The sequence below is a fragment of the Cryptomeria japonica genome, chromosome 7 (genome assembly GCF_030272615.1).
Source record: "Cryptomeria japonica chromosome 7, Sugi_1.0, whole genome shotgun sequence".
NCBI classification, from domain to species: Eukaryota; Viridiplantae; Streptophyta; class Pinopsida; order Cupressales; family Cupressaceae; genus Cryptomeria; species Cryptomeria japonica.
Genome location: NC_081411.1, coordinates 510988852 through 511007400, shown reverse-complemented (window position 1 = coordinate 511007400; position 18549 = coordinate 510988852). Strand labels below are relative to the sequence as shown.

The 18549-nt window shown below is 40.7% G+C and overlaps 1 protein-coding gene across 3 annotated transcripts in view; it reads left to right on the top strand.

Moving 5' to 3' along the window:
- LOC131060147 (uncharacterized) overlaps nucleotides 1-18549 on the top strand; it is a 265487-nt gene that overhangs the window by 224168 nt on the left and 22770 nt on the right. For 2 of the 3 annotated variants that reach the window (XM_057993260.2, XM_057993259.2), the window contains exon 19: nucleotides 745-1012. In XM_057993260.2, coding sequence (XP_057849243.2) covers nucleotides 745-1012 — 268 coding nt within the window. The remainder of the gene's footprint in view (nucleotides 1-744; nucleotides 1013-18549) is intronic. The other variant, XM_057993261.2, reaches the window with a different exon arrangement.

Sequence of the window (18549 nt, the reverse complement as noted above, 5' to 3'; positions counted from 1 at the left end):
GTGCTCTCATACCACAAAGCTTCCACAGATACCTAAGATCTTGAATGAGTTCATCTTCTTTGTCTTTGTGTATCAACTGGTTGTTGTATAGGTTTGACCTTTTACTCCAACATTCCATCTTATTGGGTCATTATCAATAATTATTGCCTGACTTTGACTCTATTCAAATCTGATCTGACTTTCACAAAGGCAATGGCACCAGATATTAACTACTATAATTACACTACCAGATAATAAGTGGAAGTACAAATAAAGATTAGCAATTCATAGCAAGAATGATTGCATGAGAATGTAACAATGGATGCTTTATTCAAAAGGTTTTGTTCAATTACAATGCAAGCAATATAGGGCGGACCTCTCATAAATTGTATTAACATAATAACATAACACCATCTACACTTCTGATATTTCTGCAGCACAGGAAAGTTGTTTGTAATCAAGAGATTTCAGTGATGATCTTGTTGTGATATGAATTTGTATCCCATGTTTTTGAAATCCACAAACTTGAGTTCATTTCTTAAGTTCAATTGAATCTATTGTTAACATTCATTATTATGTTGCATTCTCTACAAAACAACATTCATTATTTAATCGGGGCACTATTATGAAATGAACTTTTGAAATTCTAAGAAATAAGACAAGCTTTTCTGAAGTCTAAATTGGATATACTTGATTTTTTCTGACTGGTTGATAGATGGCAGTTCGGTTATGTGAGACTAATAGCTGAATTATTTTTGTATGTAGCAATGCAGATGTCGCAATCAAGCAATTCAAAGGAATTGTTGACCAAGGAGAGCAACCTGTAAGGCATCAAAAGGAGAAATATTTTGAACCGAAGCCAATTCAAGTTTTATTAATGCTTTTTCGACATGGTGCAAATGGACTCAATCTTCTAGAGGCTCAACATGTGATTTTGATTGAACCACTCCTGAATCCTGCTGCAGAAGCCCAAGCAATTAATCGAGTGCACAGGATTGGCCAAGAAAAGAAAACATTTGTTCATCGTTTCATTGTATGTGTTGACCTGTCCTTTCATTTTCCCTTCTTTATTGCACTTACTTTCTAATAAACATTTACTGTTTTTTCTACTACATGGATTTATTTAAATTTAAAAATAAGGCAGTTATGAATGTATCATTTGTATCTACCATTAAATCTTTTTTGAAAATTGAAGCTTTGGTTTTTTTTAAATGTCTTTCCTTTTTAATCTCTGTTGTAAGGGCAAGGCTCATTTACCTGAAAGGTAATGAATTTATCTTTTGTCATGATATGCTTCTTGGCAAGTTGTGTTGAGGAATTTAATGTGTGATATTCTATAAGGTATGACTGTTTTATATGTTTATTCTTCTGTTGAAAGGCCTATTCTAAAGTTCTAAACCTCATGTGAATTTAAATTTTTACTGTGGGTGGTGTTGGTGTGTGTTTTATCATATACCAAACACTTAGAATAAAATACCACAAGGATACTCTATCCTCTCGTGAACAAAGTCACTACTTGTGACAAGATTGTGAGAAAGACCACAAGGCGACTCCAAGGTTGTTAATGCATGGTAGCTTATGCAAGATAAGATCTTCCTAACCTTCCTTGTTCTGTTATTTATCTACATGCTTCATGTCTGATTTATATTAAATGCTATAAGTTATCGGGTTAAATTCGCCGATACATACTTGCTATCAGATGCATAAACATTGGCACCGATTCACATCTGTTATTGGGCTTAATTATATCGAGCATATTTGTTATCGGGTTTAATGAATACACCGCTTCATTTGGCATTATAATTGGTTAACAAATGCATCGGTTGGATTATATTCATTGTGCACTTTTAATCATTAGTGTTTTTATGAACCGATTCATTAAATTGATCAGTCATTATATTATGATATTACAATATGCTATTGGGGGTTTTTGAACCGATAATCAGCATTGTGTTAATGGTATAATTGTAAAGGCACCGATCAATGGGTGCATTGATCGGAAAAGGCATGACCGGTCAATACACCAATTGACCGGTTACCTAAATAATATATATGGCAATTGAATTCATTTGGAGAAGACATAGAAAAATATTAAATGATCTCTCTCCTTCAGACCTGCAGATAAAAATCAGATTTATTAGACATTGACATAATTCCTCATATCCATATATAGCATTCATAGTTCATAACTTGTTCTTTAATTAAAATTGAAATAACTTTACAAAGGTCTATATGTGCGAACGAGCGACTTTAGTGGGATAGCTGCTTGGGTAGTGTGTGCTGAAAGTCTCAAGGGGGACTTACGTTTGTTAACTAGTATTACTCACAGGTTGAACTTAGGCGGATTTAACAATTTATGCTCTATGTTTTTGGATTTTTGATTTAAGACTTCAAAAAAAGATAAAAAAGGAAGAAGGTTAAGGGATTCTATACTACTTCTAAGCTATTCCTATGAACTCAAGAGACGGTATAGATTAGGTGAAACCTAGTAACGACACTCTGTTTCGCCACGCTTGGATAACTACACAGAGCGGGTGCAATCTTCTAAGGTTGTGCTTATAATTTTCACACTTAATACCAACAATTGAACAATATTATTCTAAGTAGAAGTTAAACATCCACATAAAAGTTCAAACTAACTTTGCACATTAAACGAAAATCATTCATTCAACATAAAGTATTAGTGAGATTTCACCTATCTAAACTATCAAATCTACCATTCATCTAACAACTTGAAACAAATTACTTAAGCAAATCTAATCTATTTGTTGAAGAGAGTATGTAACCATGCAACCATTAGCAATGAAAAGATTTCAAAACAATACTGATAATGAATTTTTTATTACTCAAATAGCTTTGTGCAACAATCTCATAAAACTCTCCACAACAATGAAATGAGAGAATGAGAGGGGTTTATATAGAGTTTTGAAAGAGAAATAAATGGCCGAGATAGATTTAAGATCAACGGTCAAGATCGAAAAAACACAACCCTAATTAGGGTTTCCAAAAATAATATTAAAGACCAATTACAAAGGAGACAAGTGGCACGAGATGCTATTTTTTAGGATTGCACCCCTTTCTTCTGATATTCGATGAACCTGGACACAATTTGGTCAATCTAATCCATGGAGACAGGTGGCAATAGGTTGACTTTGAATTCTAATCCTTCCAAGTCATCAGCGCACAAAGCAAAGATGATTTCCCAGTCTACTTGGTGCTTTTGAAAGGCATCCCTGATGGAAAGAAGATTTGATATTTTAGCCAGATGGTTTTTCAAGACCGGTCTTGAGATGACAAAGCAAATGTCCCGTATTTTGATCTTCAGATTCTCTAACTGCATATCCCTGTCTCGGATTGTTTCTTTCTCAAACACTTCTGCAACTATAAGACAAGTCTTATCCCGAATGGCTCTTATTTGCTTCTCTATTTTATCAGCATCAATTTTCACTTTCTCAAAGACCTCATTCTATGCAATCAGTGTCCAAAGTCAACTATGGAAATCATAAGCAGCCCCTGCTTCAACTATCTCTTGATTGACCAACTCTTGAGATGAGATTCCTCTCAGCTCTCTAAGGGATGGAACAATTCTATCTTGGACATCCTGGAAATCAGCCCATATTTCTGCCAAAGTCTCAATCCTGCAAAGCAAAGAAGAAGTTTGATCATATATTGATGTGATCCCTTCTATGAACATGGCTGCTTCTTCTTTTATACTCTCTATCCAATCTCTAGTGTCTCTTGCTGTTATGTCATCTTCCTCAGAACCTTTGACCACTTGTTGTGAATCCAAAAGTAGGAGTCTCTGGATTTGCTTGATTGAGTGGCTTGGTGGTCAAGTGTCGAATATAATCTCTTAGACATTCCACTTCTTTCTTGTATTGTTGCTTTTTTTCTATTTCTTCATCTAGCTGCGCCTTTATGGATGCGACTGAATTGTCCAGATCTTCCTTTGCTTGGGCCTTTGTAGTTGGTCCCAAGTCAAAAGTGGTGATTTCAAACTCATGCGAACCAATGTCCCCCTTTGCCTTATCTACTTTAGGCACTACTAATTGCACTGTGCGATTGCCTATTTCATCTCTTTTTATGGTAGAATATCTCTTAGCAGGCTTTTTCACAACAGTTTGCTCTAACTTGGCTAAGAAAACAACCATGCCATCCTCTTTTGGCTCTTCCACTGCTTGTGTGTTCATTTTTAATCTTTCCCTCAACCATGCAGGAACAGTAGGTTGTTCAACGCATTCCACTTCTTGGTCCTCTTTTGTTTCTTGGTCGTGCAATTTCCCGGAGAGCGGAAATCATTCCTTCTTGAAACTCTCCTTCTGCTTCAATATCTGTATCATGCTCTGATTCTAGGATTTTTGTTCCAGTAGATGATGGTGGTTGTTCATCTTCTTGATGGACTAGTTCTGCATTTTTTCTATGGACCGGAGAAGAAATGTCTATTTCAACTAATGATTCATCAATATTTAATATGTATTTCTCATTCCTTGATGTGGCACAATGAGATGGCTCTATCCTTTGCCTTTTTCTGAACAGGTTCTTCAATTTCAATTGCCTTTCCTTTCCTTTTAGCATTCTCACTTGGTCTGGCACTTAGAGTTGCTTCTTAATTCGAAGAATATCCTTCCATTGCTCCCATCAAGCTATAGGTCAAAGTTACATTTTTCTTATTCAACCTTTGACATTGCTGACCAACCCACCACCTGGTATATTTCATGACTGGTCTCATTAGGATGGTCAAGTCTGCATGATCTGGCTTTGACCACTTGATATGAGGAAGGGGTGCATGCTCATTAAAGTCGGGATGAGTATGTTCTCCATCATCTTCCAGCTCATCGGGCACAAGGAAAGGTCTGGTCATCCTGATGAAATTGACTGACAACCTGGAAGATATTATTTTTCTGATATCAAATTCATCTTCCGCATTTACCCAATAGTCTTCTATATCCACTACATGTTTGAATTTTTCTTCCTTCATTGATTTGATGTTATGGTGAGGGTCAAAATTAGCTGTGGATTGGTAGAAGGTAAATGGGTACCACTGCATCTCTAGCCTGACACTTTCAGCTGCATGTGCCGAACAAGATTCTTCCATATTTCCAATAAAGAATGGAAATGATACAATTGTCTTCTGCCTTGTTTTTTTGAAGCTTTGATATGTCTCCAATTGTCTCAGAACTTCTAATAGGACCATCGTGTTGGTTGGGTAGATTGGCAATCGGTAAGGACGGCCAGTGAATCCTTGTATTCTGATTTAGATGAACTTCGGAAACTGGATAAACCAAGATCCGTACTTGCTTATTAAACTTTTTAATTCATGAGAAAGTATGTTGTGAGTATCTCCTTGCAGCATTCTAGTGATATACATCAGGAATGCATCATGGGCTCGGAAACTTTTATCCTTAAGCTGCAGCTGAGGATAACAATCATATGACTTGAACTCATTCCCCCCGCTGCCTACTATGCCCTTACAAATCAGTCACGAATATCTGTAGGTGGCTGCCAGCAAGTAAATTATATAGGAATTCATGTGGAATGTCTTTGTCCTTTCCAAGATGATCAATGTTAGGGGTAAAAACGTATGTTAGTGTGAATAATAGTTATAAGTGTGTTATGTCATGTTTATGTTTATGTTGTTGCCGAGAGGTTCCCGTCGGGTAGTTGGGAGTTGGTGATGGTTGGCAACTTGACCAACCGTCGGGTCTATATATTGTTTGGTTGGAACCTTGGCAGGAGGATTAGTGTGTGTGGACAATTCTGGACATTGGAATAAAGATATAACTTTATGGTCTAATTATTATCATTTGTCATTTATGTTATGATGTACAATTGTTCTGTTATTTGATTATTCACCAACTATACATTTAGGACTAAACATTTTGGCGTCGTTGCTTGAATGAACCTGGAGATAACTATGGCGGTAGGCAGAAGCAATTGATGGGCCGACCATTTAACCAGCAATTAATTGTCGTGGACAGTGACATGCACGAAGAGAGTACCGCGGAAGAGGAACGAGAGGATCAGTTGATGACAGACTTGGTGGAGTTGTGGGACGTGTCGGTCACGCAGTACGTGTAGCGAGAGGCTCAGGAGAGAGTCGTCTCGGAAGGCACGGTACATGGTGAACTCACCGTCAGCACCCCCGTCTTTGACCTACTCGGGAGTATTCCAAGGTTACTCGCCATGAATTTGATCGCACTCCAAGACCAAAGGGAGGAAAGGACAAAGGAACTTCGGCGGCAACAAGTTCTCCAACGGTACAAGGAACGGAGTTGTAGGGAGGAAGAGGAGAGGGAGGCTAGTCAGCGCCGTACCTCTAGCACTTGATGCTCCTACGGCCGAACAAAGACAGACGTACCACTGCTACCGAAGGAGTAAACGAGGGAACTGTACGAAGATCTCTCCGCATAAAAGAATAGGTTGACAGGAGACGGTGACCAAGAGAAGTTGCTGACTCGAGGAGTCTAGAGAAACACAGCAGAAGTCAGAGTCATAGTCGGTAGAGGCACAAACCGTGTACATGGAAGGAGTTGGCCGAGGCCGCCAGGAACTTGCCACTTCCAGACGTAGCGAAGGAAGATCTCGTCGACCAGGCCCCACACTCGTCGTCAAGTGAAGAAGACTCCAAAGCCGAATCACAAAGCACCCAATCGGAATTTTCCGAACAAGGAGAGGAGGTAGTACGAGACCTGCACAAGGAGATCGCCACTATTTTTGAAGCAACGTTGTCTGGCATTAAAAATATATCCTTGTCAGAGGGCATCAAAATAGGAAGATCAAATCCGGAAACCTCGGGAAGGAGGGGCTATAGAAGCGAAGGTGACCAAAGCCCAGTTGGCAGGGGCCCGACCAGACTAGGAGCGTACAGTACCTCCTGGACACATAGTACCTTTCCGGCATATAGCCATTTCCAGGCATTGCATAAAACCTTACAGAATAGAACGATGGCACACACCGCGGAGAAGCAGAAACTCCCAAAATTCATGGGTGACGGGTCAGAGGACCCAGTACGGTATTGCAAGACATGCGTCACCATCTGGGAAGCAAACGGCCAGGACGACCGAGACTACTGGGTGAAGGCATTTCCGACCACTCTGTGAGGAATAGCTATTGACTGGTACACAGACCTCGATGCTCAGCATAAAACGTCCTAGAGCAATCTGAGGAAGGCCTTCGAGGAAAATTCAAACTCCTACAGGATGACAACAAAATTGTGGCAGAAATTTACAATACCAAACAAGGAAAAAACAAAAGTGTGCACGCATATAACAGAAGGCTGAGGGAATTACTTAACAAAATGGAGAACCAAACGGCAGATGGCGTCAAGAAGCGGTGGTTCGTGGAAGGATTGGTACCATCCCTAAGAAGGACGATGAAAGTGGTCCCTCCGCCATTGTACGATGAAGCCTACAACCGCGCCATGGATATTGAAAATGAAAACAAGACATCCCGGGGGAAGCGACGGACCAGCGATGGTGATAGCATGGACGACGACAGCGACGGGGGATCCAAAACCGTGCAAGCACTCCGGAAGGATATGATGAGGATGATGGAGTTAAAAGGTGTCAAAGAAAGTGGTAGGGAAGGAAAAGAACTATGGTGTACTGACTGCAAGACTGAAGGACACACTAAAGGAATTTGTCCCCGTAAAGTTTTCTGTGACATCTGCCAAGTAACGGGACATTCCACTAAGGAATGCCCGTACAAGTTGAAAGCACGGAGCACACAAGTGCTTTACGCCCAACCCGACCAAACCACACCGCCGAAGCCAACAGCAAACTCGGACGCCTCACTTGGAGGGTACAAAAATAATCGACGGGGTAACAACAGATCCAATAACACACCAAGGAGCAAAATTCAATACGACAGGAAGGGGCGACCCATGATTCAATGCAGGAAGTGCAACGAATGGGGTCACTTTGCTCGAGAATGCCAAAACGGAGGTGATACAGGAAGTTTGTTGTGCAGATGGTGCAGTCCAGGAAATCACGAGGGCATAGATTGTCCAAAACAAAAAGGGGTGAACATGCTTGATGAGGAGTGATCAAGAGAAGACGTACTGGCAATCACAAGGTTGCAAAACAAGAAAGCCATGTACCTGGACCCTCGCACAGAAAAAGAAAGGCTCCAGGAGGCAAGGGCGGATATCAAGCGGGCGATGGCTGGAGGCAGAGGGCCTCGCATCTGGCTGCCGATACACTAGTCCGGTTGGAACTAGAGAAAACTATCATCAAGCAGATGTTACAAACCACAATACCCGTACGGGTGTTTGACCTTCTACAGACCATGCCATAGTTAAGGATGGCTCTGACAAATATAACCGGGGACACTACCCTCGGTCAAGAACACCAAACGATGGCAAAATCTGGTACGGACCCGGTGAAGGAATCTGGTACGGATGCCATGAACCCTATGCTACTCGCGGTGGGCGTCGGACGGAAACTTGCAGTGGTAGAGATGGATATATTGGGACAAAATCTTACAAACACCATTGTTGATGGTGGGTCCGGAGTCAACGTACTGCCGGAGGAAACTTGGCGAAGCCTTGGCAAGCCGACACTCTGGCCACCAACCTTGCACCTGGTCGGTGCGGATCAACACGACATCAAACCTCTTGGTACCCTTATGGCACAAAAGGTGGTAATTGGGATGCAACAATTCCTTCTAGATTTTCTAGTCATCCCACTGGAAAGGAAAGCGTACGACGCCCTCCTAGGAAGGGGGTGGCTGATCATGGCCAAAGCTAACCACAACTGGAAAAGGAATACACTCTCAATCGAGAACGATGACCATAAGTATGTAATTGATCTAAGGAACCAGTTCGTTAGCGAAGAGCTCGCGTCATTGGATTCTGACTCAGAAGATTCAAATCGATGGGAGTGGGGTTCTGACGGAGACAGAGGAGGGAAAGAGCTCGATGAGGAAGGAGTGTTGGAATTGGACGAGTGTTCCGAGGATGGAACCAGCTCACTGGCGGGACTTTTTCATTGGCAAATGGAGGACTATGAGGTCTTCCACCCGGAATGTCACATGCTGCAAATATTGTGAGATAGGAGAATCAAGCGGCGGGACGGAAGAACAATCCTTTCCCCCTGAGTATGGTAGATACCAAGAGGGAATGGCCAGAGTGGACGACACGCCAACCCACCAGTTTGAACGGGATAAACCCGTCAAGTACGAGGAACGAGGTGTGGAGAAGGTTAATTTGGGCAATGAGGCAGAACCACAGATGATACTGGTAGTAGATGACTGGAACCCCGTGCTAAAGGCAGTGGCCTTCAAGATATTTTTGGAATATAAAGACGTTTTTGCCTAGACCTACAAAGACTTGAAGGGGGTACCGCCGGAGCTATGCGTGCATCGCATAACCCTCATACCAGGAGCCCAACCGGTACGAAGGAGGCCGTACAGGATGAACAAAAACTACGCAGCCAAAGTAAATGAAGAGATCAATAAAATGTTAGAAGCAGGGATTATATTCAAAGTGGAAACAATTGACTAGGTTTCTCCAATAGTCATCTCCCTTAAAAAAGAGGCTAATCAGATAAGGATATGGGTGGATTTCAGGTACCTAAATGTAGTAACCATCAAGGATCCATTTCCGATCCCATTCACTGATAGTATCCTGGAAGAAGTTGCCGGGCACGAAATATACACATTTCTGGATGGATTCTCCAGGTACAATTAGATAAGTATTGTGGAAGAAGATAAGCTGAAGACCACATTCGTGGTGAAGGAGTGTATGCCTATAATCGCATGCCCTTTGGGCTATGCAATGTGCCGGCGACCTTCCAGCGAATAATTTTGCACATTTTTGACAAGATGTTAGTTGGGAATTTCTGAGCATTTCTAGATGACTGGTCGATTTTTAGCGATCAGGACACCCATTTGAAGGCTTTGGGGGAATGCATGGAAAGATGTCGGAAAAAAGCAAGGAAGTCCAAGTTAGCAAGTATTAAAAAATTAAAACATCAAGCAAGTACAAGTAAAAACAGTAGAGAAAAAATAAGACTGCTGAGGAAACAATTATTTTATGTTAAGTTAATAAAGCATTTTTACCTAACCCTAACCCTGGCAAAAGAAAAGGCTTATAAAAACCCCCACGAGACCCCATTAGACACAACACAGGAAGATGAACCTGGAAGCCAGATAGAACTGAGCGAAGGGAAGGAAGTCACATACTGTACGGACCAGTTGCATACTGTACGGACACAATATACAGTCCAGAACAATTGTACGAACGCGCAAGAGTGGATAATTCCATACGGTGTACGGATTGTACAAACGAAAGAACACGAGTGCTAGGGGGTCTTGCCGTACGACGTATGGATTGCAGGAAGACATCATCAAAAGATACCGTATGAGTTGCTTGGCAATCACACCGTACGGCGTACTGATTGACAACAAACTCCACCATACGACGTACATATTAGAGAAGACAAGTTCCGTACTGGTCACGTGCGGATTCCAGAGGAAGGAGATCGCTGTACGGAACAAGGCGGGAGGAATTCACCGTACGATGTACGACATTACTGTACGGATCAAGACAGGAGGAAGTCGTACGACGTACGACATAACCGTACAGGCTCGTGCACCAACAGAAGCATTGCCGTACGGAAGGGTGTTACCGTATGAACATGTACGGGCACGTGCAGAGGAGTTCACACAAGGCAAAATCCGTACGGTATCAGATAGGCAAACATAGATATCCGTACGGCGTACGACACTAGGAAGGCAGACAGAGATATCTGTACGACGGGTACAGGCAGCACGCAAGTATAAAAGGCAAAGGGCCTGTCTGGCAGAACACGAGGAAGAAGCCATACAACAGGGAAACTGAGAGTGATACAATGGGCCGTACAAATTGGTGAGATAATCTGTCAGACAATTATAATAACGACCCAGGAAGGGGTATGCGAAGAAGAACAGAAAAAGGCAGTTGCAGTGTAGCCATGACTACCACGGAGCCCGCCAACAACAAGAAAACCAAGAGCAGACCGAAGGCAACAAAGGACTCAAAGGGACTCACGATAGCAAATGTAGCATTTGAGAGTGACTGGCAGTGAATGCTGTACCTGGTGGGAGGAAAACCCTCCAGACCATGTGACGAAGGAATCTCTCAGGAGGGCATAGGTCGACCATGTCGTGCAAATGCCCACATTCAACATTAAAGAGTTCGAGCCAGTCCTGCGAACAATGGTATCGGGCTATAATCCGCAAGAACGAGCTTCAGTCATCCAGTTCCAAGGGCGCACAGTGTGGGTTTCGTTCAAACCTGAGGATTTCAGGCGGGTATTTGGCATACCGGAGAAAGGAGCATCTGCTGCCAAGCCAACCAAAAAACTCACCAGAGAAAAGAAGAAATGGTTGATGGGTTTGGTGTGCAGAGACGACCTCATGGAGGAGCAGTGGAAAAGTGCCTGGGCCGACAGCAGAGGAATGAAGCGTGCCTTTATCGCACCTGGGGAATGGAGGATGTTAATGGACCTAGTCAAAAGCCGCCTGATGGGGGCCAACTGTGCCTTTGACATAGCTATATGGATGATAGGATTAATGAACGAGATCAGATGCGGGAAGGTGTACAATTGGGGGCAACTCCTGGTAGAACGCATCCATGACTTCCTGAGACTAGAACACAAAACGTTCTACATGTGCCATCACGCTATTAGCTTGTTCCTAGATGTCGTACGCCTGCAGGTGCCACCAGAAATATGGGGAACATTTGAACCACGCGGAAGGGTAGAACCAAATAAACCCACCATGTACTACTATATCCACCTGGACACCCTTGGCAATACAGCGCAACCTACAAGGAAGAGGAGGAAACTGGACACTTCCGTGGAGATTGAAGAGGTTAGTAGCGCAGAGGATTCAGAGGAGGTGGAAGAAACAGAAAGTGGTGATGAGGGGTTCCATCTGACAGGACACACAGTTGTAGAGGAGGAAGAGGAAACAGAGTCATGGTAGTAGGAAGAAGAGGAAGAGGAGGAGCAACAGGGAAGATTGCGGGCTCAATGGAAAAGTACAAGGGTAAAATTTGCACCCTCGAAACTATCCTCGGCACACCTGGTACCTCAGGAGGCGCTTGCAGTAGCCAACCTAGTGGGAGATGTACGACCAGTGGGGAAACTGTTCCAGAAGATTGGAGAGGGGGAACCGCCGGCACAGCGACGGGTATCGTTGCCGCAGATTAGCTTGGCCATACTTGCAGCAGAAACAAGAACTGGTATGGTGCCAGCAGAAACCGGTACGGTGCCAACAGAAACTGGTACGGTGTTAGCAGGAACTAGTATGGTACCAGCTAACTTAGAGGTAGCCTTGGATACTCTGACAAATGAATATATAAATGCCTCGCTGGATGGATGGCTAGGGCAGTTTGCACTCGCCCCACACCTTCCCCCCTCCCCTGCACCACATAACATGGCCATTGGGCCAGGCATGACCACAGATAGAGAGATCACTGTCCTAGACCTGGACAAAGAGAGATCCACTAATCAGGAACAGCAGGGAAGGGACAAGCAGAGCAGTGGACCGGAAGGAGCTCTCATAGGACTCCATATCACACCACCCGACCCGAATGACCCTGCAGGCTCACTCGGACGATTCCTAGAGGAGCTACAAGGGCTCTCTGATGTTGCATGCAACATGGCTCAGCCTACTGGACAGATGGAGGCCGACAATTCAGCCGACGCTACACAGCTGTGTCACTTCATGACCGAGGGGTGCAAGGATGAGTTCACACAACACTTTGAGCAGCAGGGGTGGCCGGACCATAGTACGCCCGAGATGATTCAAAACTGGACCCACAGGCACCTGATAGGAGGCACAGGCACCTGGGGCACCACCTTCCGCAGCATGGAGGGGGCTTTCTGGGAGGTGTACTTACAGATGTGGCAGCATCAGGTGGAAAAAGAGGCTCAACGGATGTACATAACAACCCTGGAAAAGGAAGGTGAGAAGCAGTCAGAGTTGGCCACAGTGGAGCGAAGCTTGAGGAAGGAGATGGAAATGAAGATGACTACCTTTGAGGCCCGTTGCAGCATGCTAGAGAAGGAGGCACAGGCATTAGCAGCCCAGGTGGTGGAGCTCACTTTACAGCTGGAACAAATAGATAAAAAGCTACTGGAAGCTGCTCACATGGTAAAGAAACCACGAGAATGGTAGTTGATGGCAAAAAAGAACTTGAAACTCTAGGCTGGACAGCAGCTTCCTACCGTGACCACTACAGGGATGCCTCCTCCCTCTTCTCGGTCCTAGGTTATGTTTTATATTTCAGCTCTTATTGTCTTAGTCGTCTGGAAGACGGCTATGCTTTTGGGGGGGCTAATGTTAGGGGTAAAAACGTATGTTAGTATGAATAATAGTTATAAGTGTGTTATGTCGTGTTTATGTTTATGTTGTTGCTGAGAGGTTCCCGTCGGGTAGTTGGAAGTTGGTGATGGTTGGCAACTTGACCAATCGTCGGGTCTATATATTGTTTGGTTGGAACCTCGGCAGGAGGATTAGTGTGTGTGGACAATTTTGGACATTGGAATAAAGATATAATTTATGGTCTAATTATTATTATTTGTCATTATGTTATGATGTACAATTGTTCTGTTCCATGAATACTTGGTACGTGTAGGAATTACTGTGTTATCTAATTATTCACCAACTATACATTTAGGACTAAACAATCAACTGCTCATGAAGATTGTCACTGATTATATGTGACCAGTTGAACAACTTGGTTCCTGCAGTGATCTCGTCCATGAAATAATACATCCATGTTTGGAACAATTGACCTTTAGAGCTGCCCATTATTCGATTTACCAGTAGGATGAGATCTCCATATTCTTCCTTGAAGAATGGACGCAACAAATACTTAGGTACTTTTCCTTGAGGTCTCCTCTTCTCCAACCAAAACTTATTCACATTCGCAGCACAGAGTTTGGATTGACTATCATAGATTTTTTGGGCTTGCTCCTTAGTCTTATAGGTGGTTTTACTGTGGTTTGGTATGCCAAAGGTCTCTTGGATGGACAGTTTTGAGAGATCAGCCAGGACTCTTCCATCTGGTGCAATAATTTCTCTCGACTGTGCTTTATAGTGCAAAGCACATTCGACTATCAATTCAGTACATTCCTTGGTTGGTGGAAATCCAGCTGCTTGGACAATTCCATTCATCCATACATCCTTTTCTTGAACTCTTCCATATCAACATGCCCGAGATTCATGTCGGTGATATTCTTCCATTTTGACTTGATTTTAGATTCCTGCTGCACTTCCTTGCTGGCGAACTTCATTGCTATTTGCAAAACACATGAAACTTAACATTATTTCCAGAATTTAATTCTGATTTTTAATTCTCCTTCCTAAAATTTTCACTTTCAGCTTGAAAAAGGGTTAAAATTTCGAAAAAAAAAACCAGATTTAAAGTGAAGGGTTTGGCCAAGAAATGATAAAATTAAGACAAAAGGGTGTGGAAATTCAGTCAAATTGAGGTTTTGAATCCTCTTTATGATTGAAATTTACTTCTGATTTTGAAACTTTGTCCTAAAATCAGAGAAAGATCTTGATTTCTTGACCTCTAACACTTAGAAATTTTTTACTTCAGGACAATTCTTCAAAACTTTAAGAGAAAACTTCTCTTCAGAGCTCTCCAAAATTTTCAACCTGAATAATGAATTGTGAAAGTGAACTAGTTGAAAATATAAAGAGTTTAGGATTCTTAAATTTAGAAGTTTTTAATTTGTTTTATTGTTTTTTTTTTCGTTTTTTTTAATTATTTTTTTGTTTTTTGATCTTTCTAAAACGGAAAGTTTTATTTCCTCTATCAAGATTCAAAATTCGATTTCATCTAGGAATCTTCTTGAACTTTCTAGAAATTTGAATTTTGAAAATCTTCATTGAAAATAATAATTTCGCAAATTTTGGAAAATAAAATGATCTTCCAACTTGCTGGTCTGATTTCATGTGAAGTGTGATCTGAATCTTATCTTCTTGGCATGGCAAATTTGTCCTCAAATTTCAGGTCTCTGGCTAGGTATCTTCACATATTCCATTTATGCCTGGAAAATTGGAATAAACTTGCAAAGGTTTGGACAATTTCTTCATGTCTTAGGGTCTGAAAAGTTCAGACAATTTTGTCTCTGTCTTGACATCTTGGATCTGATTTTGGAAGAACTTTTGGTCAATCATCTTTAGGTGAATCTTCATGTCTTGGTGAACTTGGACAATCATGCATCTCTTCCGTCTTGGACTATTTTTCTTATACTTCAGGAATTTTGGGAATTGTTGTGTTTGTTGTCTATGGTAAATTTCAGGATGAATCAGACAGTTTGTCTTTCTGTCACATCTTTTTGGCAAAGTTTATTCCATCTTTATGTGATGCTTTATTTGTCCAATCCTTGGCAGACTTGGATGGTGTCAATTTTTTATGGAAAAGTTTTCATGCTTGTATGTTTTCCTCTTGACATGGCGAAGTTCTCAATTTATTGGACAAATTTTGTGTTTGGTTTCTTTGGACAAAATCTTTGGACATGTTTCATTCCTTAGCAAATTTTGGATGACTTTCTTCCTTGGATATGAAAGGGCGGACTTTCCACATCTTTGGACAGATTTCAATTCATGCTTTATTTCAAACTTGGAAGGTTATCACGTGTATATCAGATTCGAACAATCTTTCTCTTCCAAGGAGGGTTTGGAGATAATTAAAAATTCCTTGCTGTTCATGATAGCAGCAGTTGAACAATGTGAATTTAGATTACTTTTTTTTTGACATGGCAGAATTTATTCTTCCTTAGGCAAGTCCATATTCAATTTGCTGTCTTGGACGATCTTGGATCAATTTTTTTTGGCAGATTTGAAAGATTTTTGAGAAATCTATGTGCAGATTTGAATTCTTTTCCCAAGGTAGATTCAAGGATGATCAATGGTGAACTCAAAATTTAATCAGCAAACCTTGGTGATGGCGAACTTGAATCTTTTGAATGTCTTTTCAAACCCTTGGACCTGCTTTATTCTTCCTTTTGGAAATGATCAAAGCAGAATTTTCACCTTTAAATTGTTATCAATGGCGAATTTAAGGAGAATATCGAACTTATTTTCTCCAAACCCTTGATTTTGCTTTTTTTCTCATCCAAATTCTTTTGAAAATTTGATGATCTAGTTGGATTTTGGAGTTGCTTCCTTTGAAGAATTCGATTTTCTTTAATTTATTTTATTTCTGCCAAGGTAATCTGATAATATGATCAGATTTTGGCATGAATCTAATAATCTTTATGCCTGAGAGTTGTTCACTTTGATCTCCAAACCTGTAGACATGACAGATTTTGAAGTTGGATAATCTGATCATGCATTGAAGCTACTAGCGTCTCTCAACTTTGGCGAATTTTGACAGAGTTTTGATGCTTCCTTCTTTGCTATACAAACTTCTTTTTGGCAAACAAAGTATTAATGAATGGGCAACATGTCTTTATAGCTTTTTAGCAATTTCTAAAAGCTGTGTTTTATTCTATCTTTTGAAAATTGAAACCCTTTGCCTTCTTCTAGAAGGAAGCTTGGAAGATTCTCAAAAATTAGAAAGTTTTATTGTTTTATCCTCCCTCTAAGAAGTTGGAATTTTATCCTTAGAAGCTTCCATCATGTTTTAGAAAGTTTTATTTGTTTTAAATCTCCTTCTAGAAATTCGAATTTGAGGAAGGCATGCCACAATTTTATTTTTCTTTTCTATGTGACTTTAATTGTTTAAATGTATAATTGCATTCCTTAATTCTCTTGGAATGCCATGTCATCTTTTATTGCCAACTAGGAAATTTATATCATTTTTATTCTATGCCATCTTCAATTTTGCCTAAGTGGGCCCTACATTCTTTCTCAAGCTTTAGCAAATTTTGCTCATCTTCCTTATGCCATGTTTTTAAAGTGGACTTCGAAAGAATTTCTTGCTTGTGCCATGTTTTTAAAGGACTTGGAAAGAATTTCTTGCTTGTACATGAGGTGCACTTTGAAAATTGTCAGACATTTTTGGTGCATGAATAAGCTTAACCTTAGGCAGGGGTTAAGTAACCCTTGCCATGAGCTAGTTAACCCTTGGTAGGAGTTTAACACTTGGTGGACATTTGACATCCTGCTCAAACTTCTTCCACATTTGACATCCTTAGACAATTTTAAGTGATTGTTTGCCATTCCTCTTGCTTAACCTTGAGCCTTGTCGAATTTGTTTGCCATTTTTTATTTCTTCAACCTGGACGAAATTTTCAATGTGCCATATTCGAACCCTTCAACAATGTTCATACCTGGCTGGTTCATTTGGACAAAAACCTTGATCTGGATTTCCATTTTGCTTTTTGCACTTGGAGACCTCATTTTTGAAATCTGAGAACATGGGTACTGATATTATAGCTGATCTTCTGGAACAAGACCCTAATTAGGGTTTGCATTCTTCTTTTTACCCTTAAAGACATAATTTTCAAAATCTAAGAACATGGGTAGGTACAATTTGGCATGGGGATCAAAACCTTAATCTCGGAAAAAACAAAATCTTTCAAACCCTTGCTTTTTACACTTAGAAGCAAAAAATTTCAAATTTGAAGACATGGGCAGAATCAAAATGACCTAAAGAACAAAACCCCAATCTCAGAAAAAAAGCAAAATTTTTGAAGCCCTGTTTTTTATATCTAGAGGCGAGATTTCCAAATTCCGACAAAATGGGTAGTAATAAAATAGCTCAAAGAACAAAACCCAAATGCCAGTTTCAAAAAACAGAAAAAACAAAAATATCTAAAAATAGCAGGTTGTTAGAAATGACTCAAAGCAATTGCGATTTTCGTCCTTTAGACCTTCTGAACACTTTGGCAGCGTTCAAATTCAATTCTGAGCATAAATTCTCAATCTGGCCTGGATGACCTCAAAACTCTAACTCTAAACTCTCTCAAAATGAAGATTTATGAAAATGCAGAGCTAGGACAAAACCTAAAAAAAAAGCGAAAACGGGGGGTCCCCATCTGCGATGAGGCGATGTGTGAATTAGGTCACAACAGGCGGGTGTGTGGGTAACATTGATAACTGACATTTATAAACATGTAGCTCTTACTTATAGTAAACAAATAAAACGCATGCTCTTAACATTATAAATCCAACATTTAGCAAAGTTAAGACTCAAAAATTAGGTAACTGCAAATCAACTGTCTCTATTGACTGCAGCAATGAACGAGTTAGGAAGGTATAAACATGGAGAAGTTAGCTATGCCGGTTTGTCAGCATAAAGTTTTGAATTATACTTTACAATTTATGACTTTTTAAAAGGAATTCAAAATGTAAAGCAGATTGCATGGTTCTTGTTTATTTATAATTACCATTTGTGATGAATTTAGCTTCAATTTAGAGAATGAAATTACTAGCTATTATCATAAGAGAAAAAATATTATCCTAATATTTTCATGTATGTTTTATAGAAGTATAAATTTTATTCTCTGATTCTAATATTATTACTCGAATATCTAAACTCTATGTGCTCTAAAGGCAAGCACAGACCTTGGTCTTCATACCTCTCGATACTATCAATGAGGCAGAAACCTTGGGGCTTAT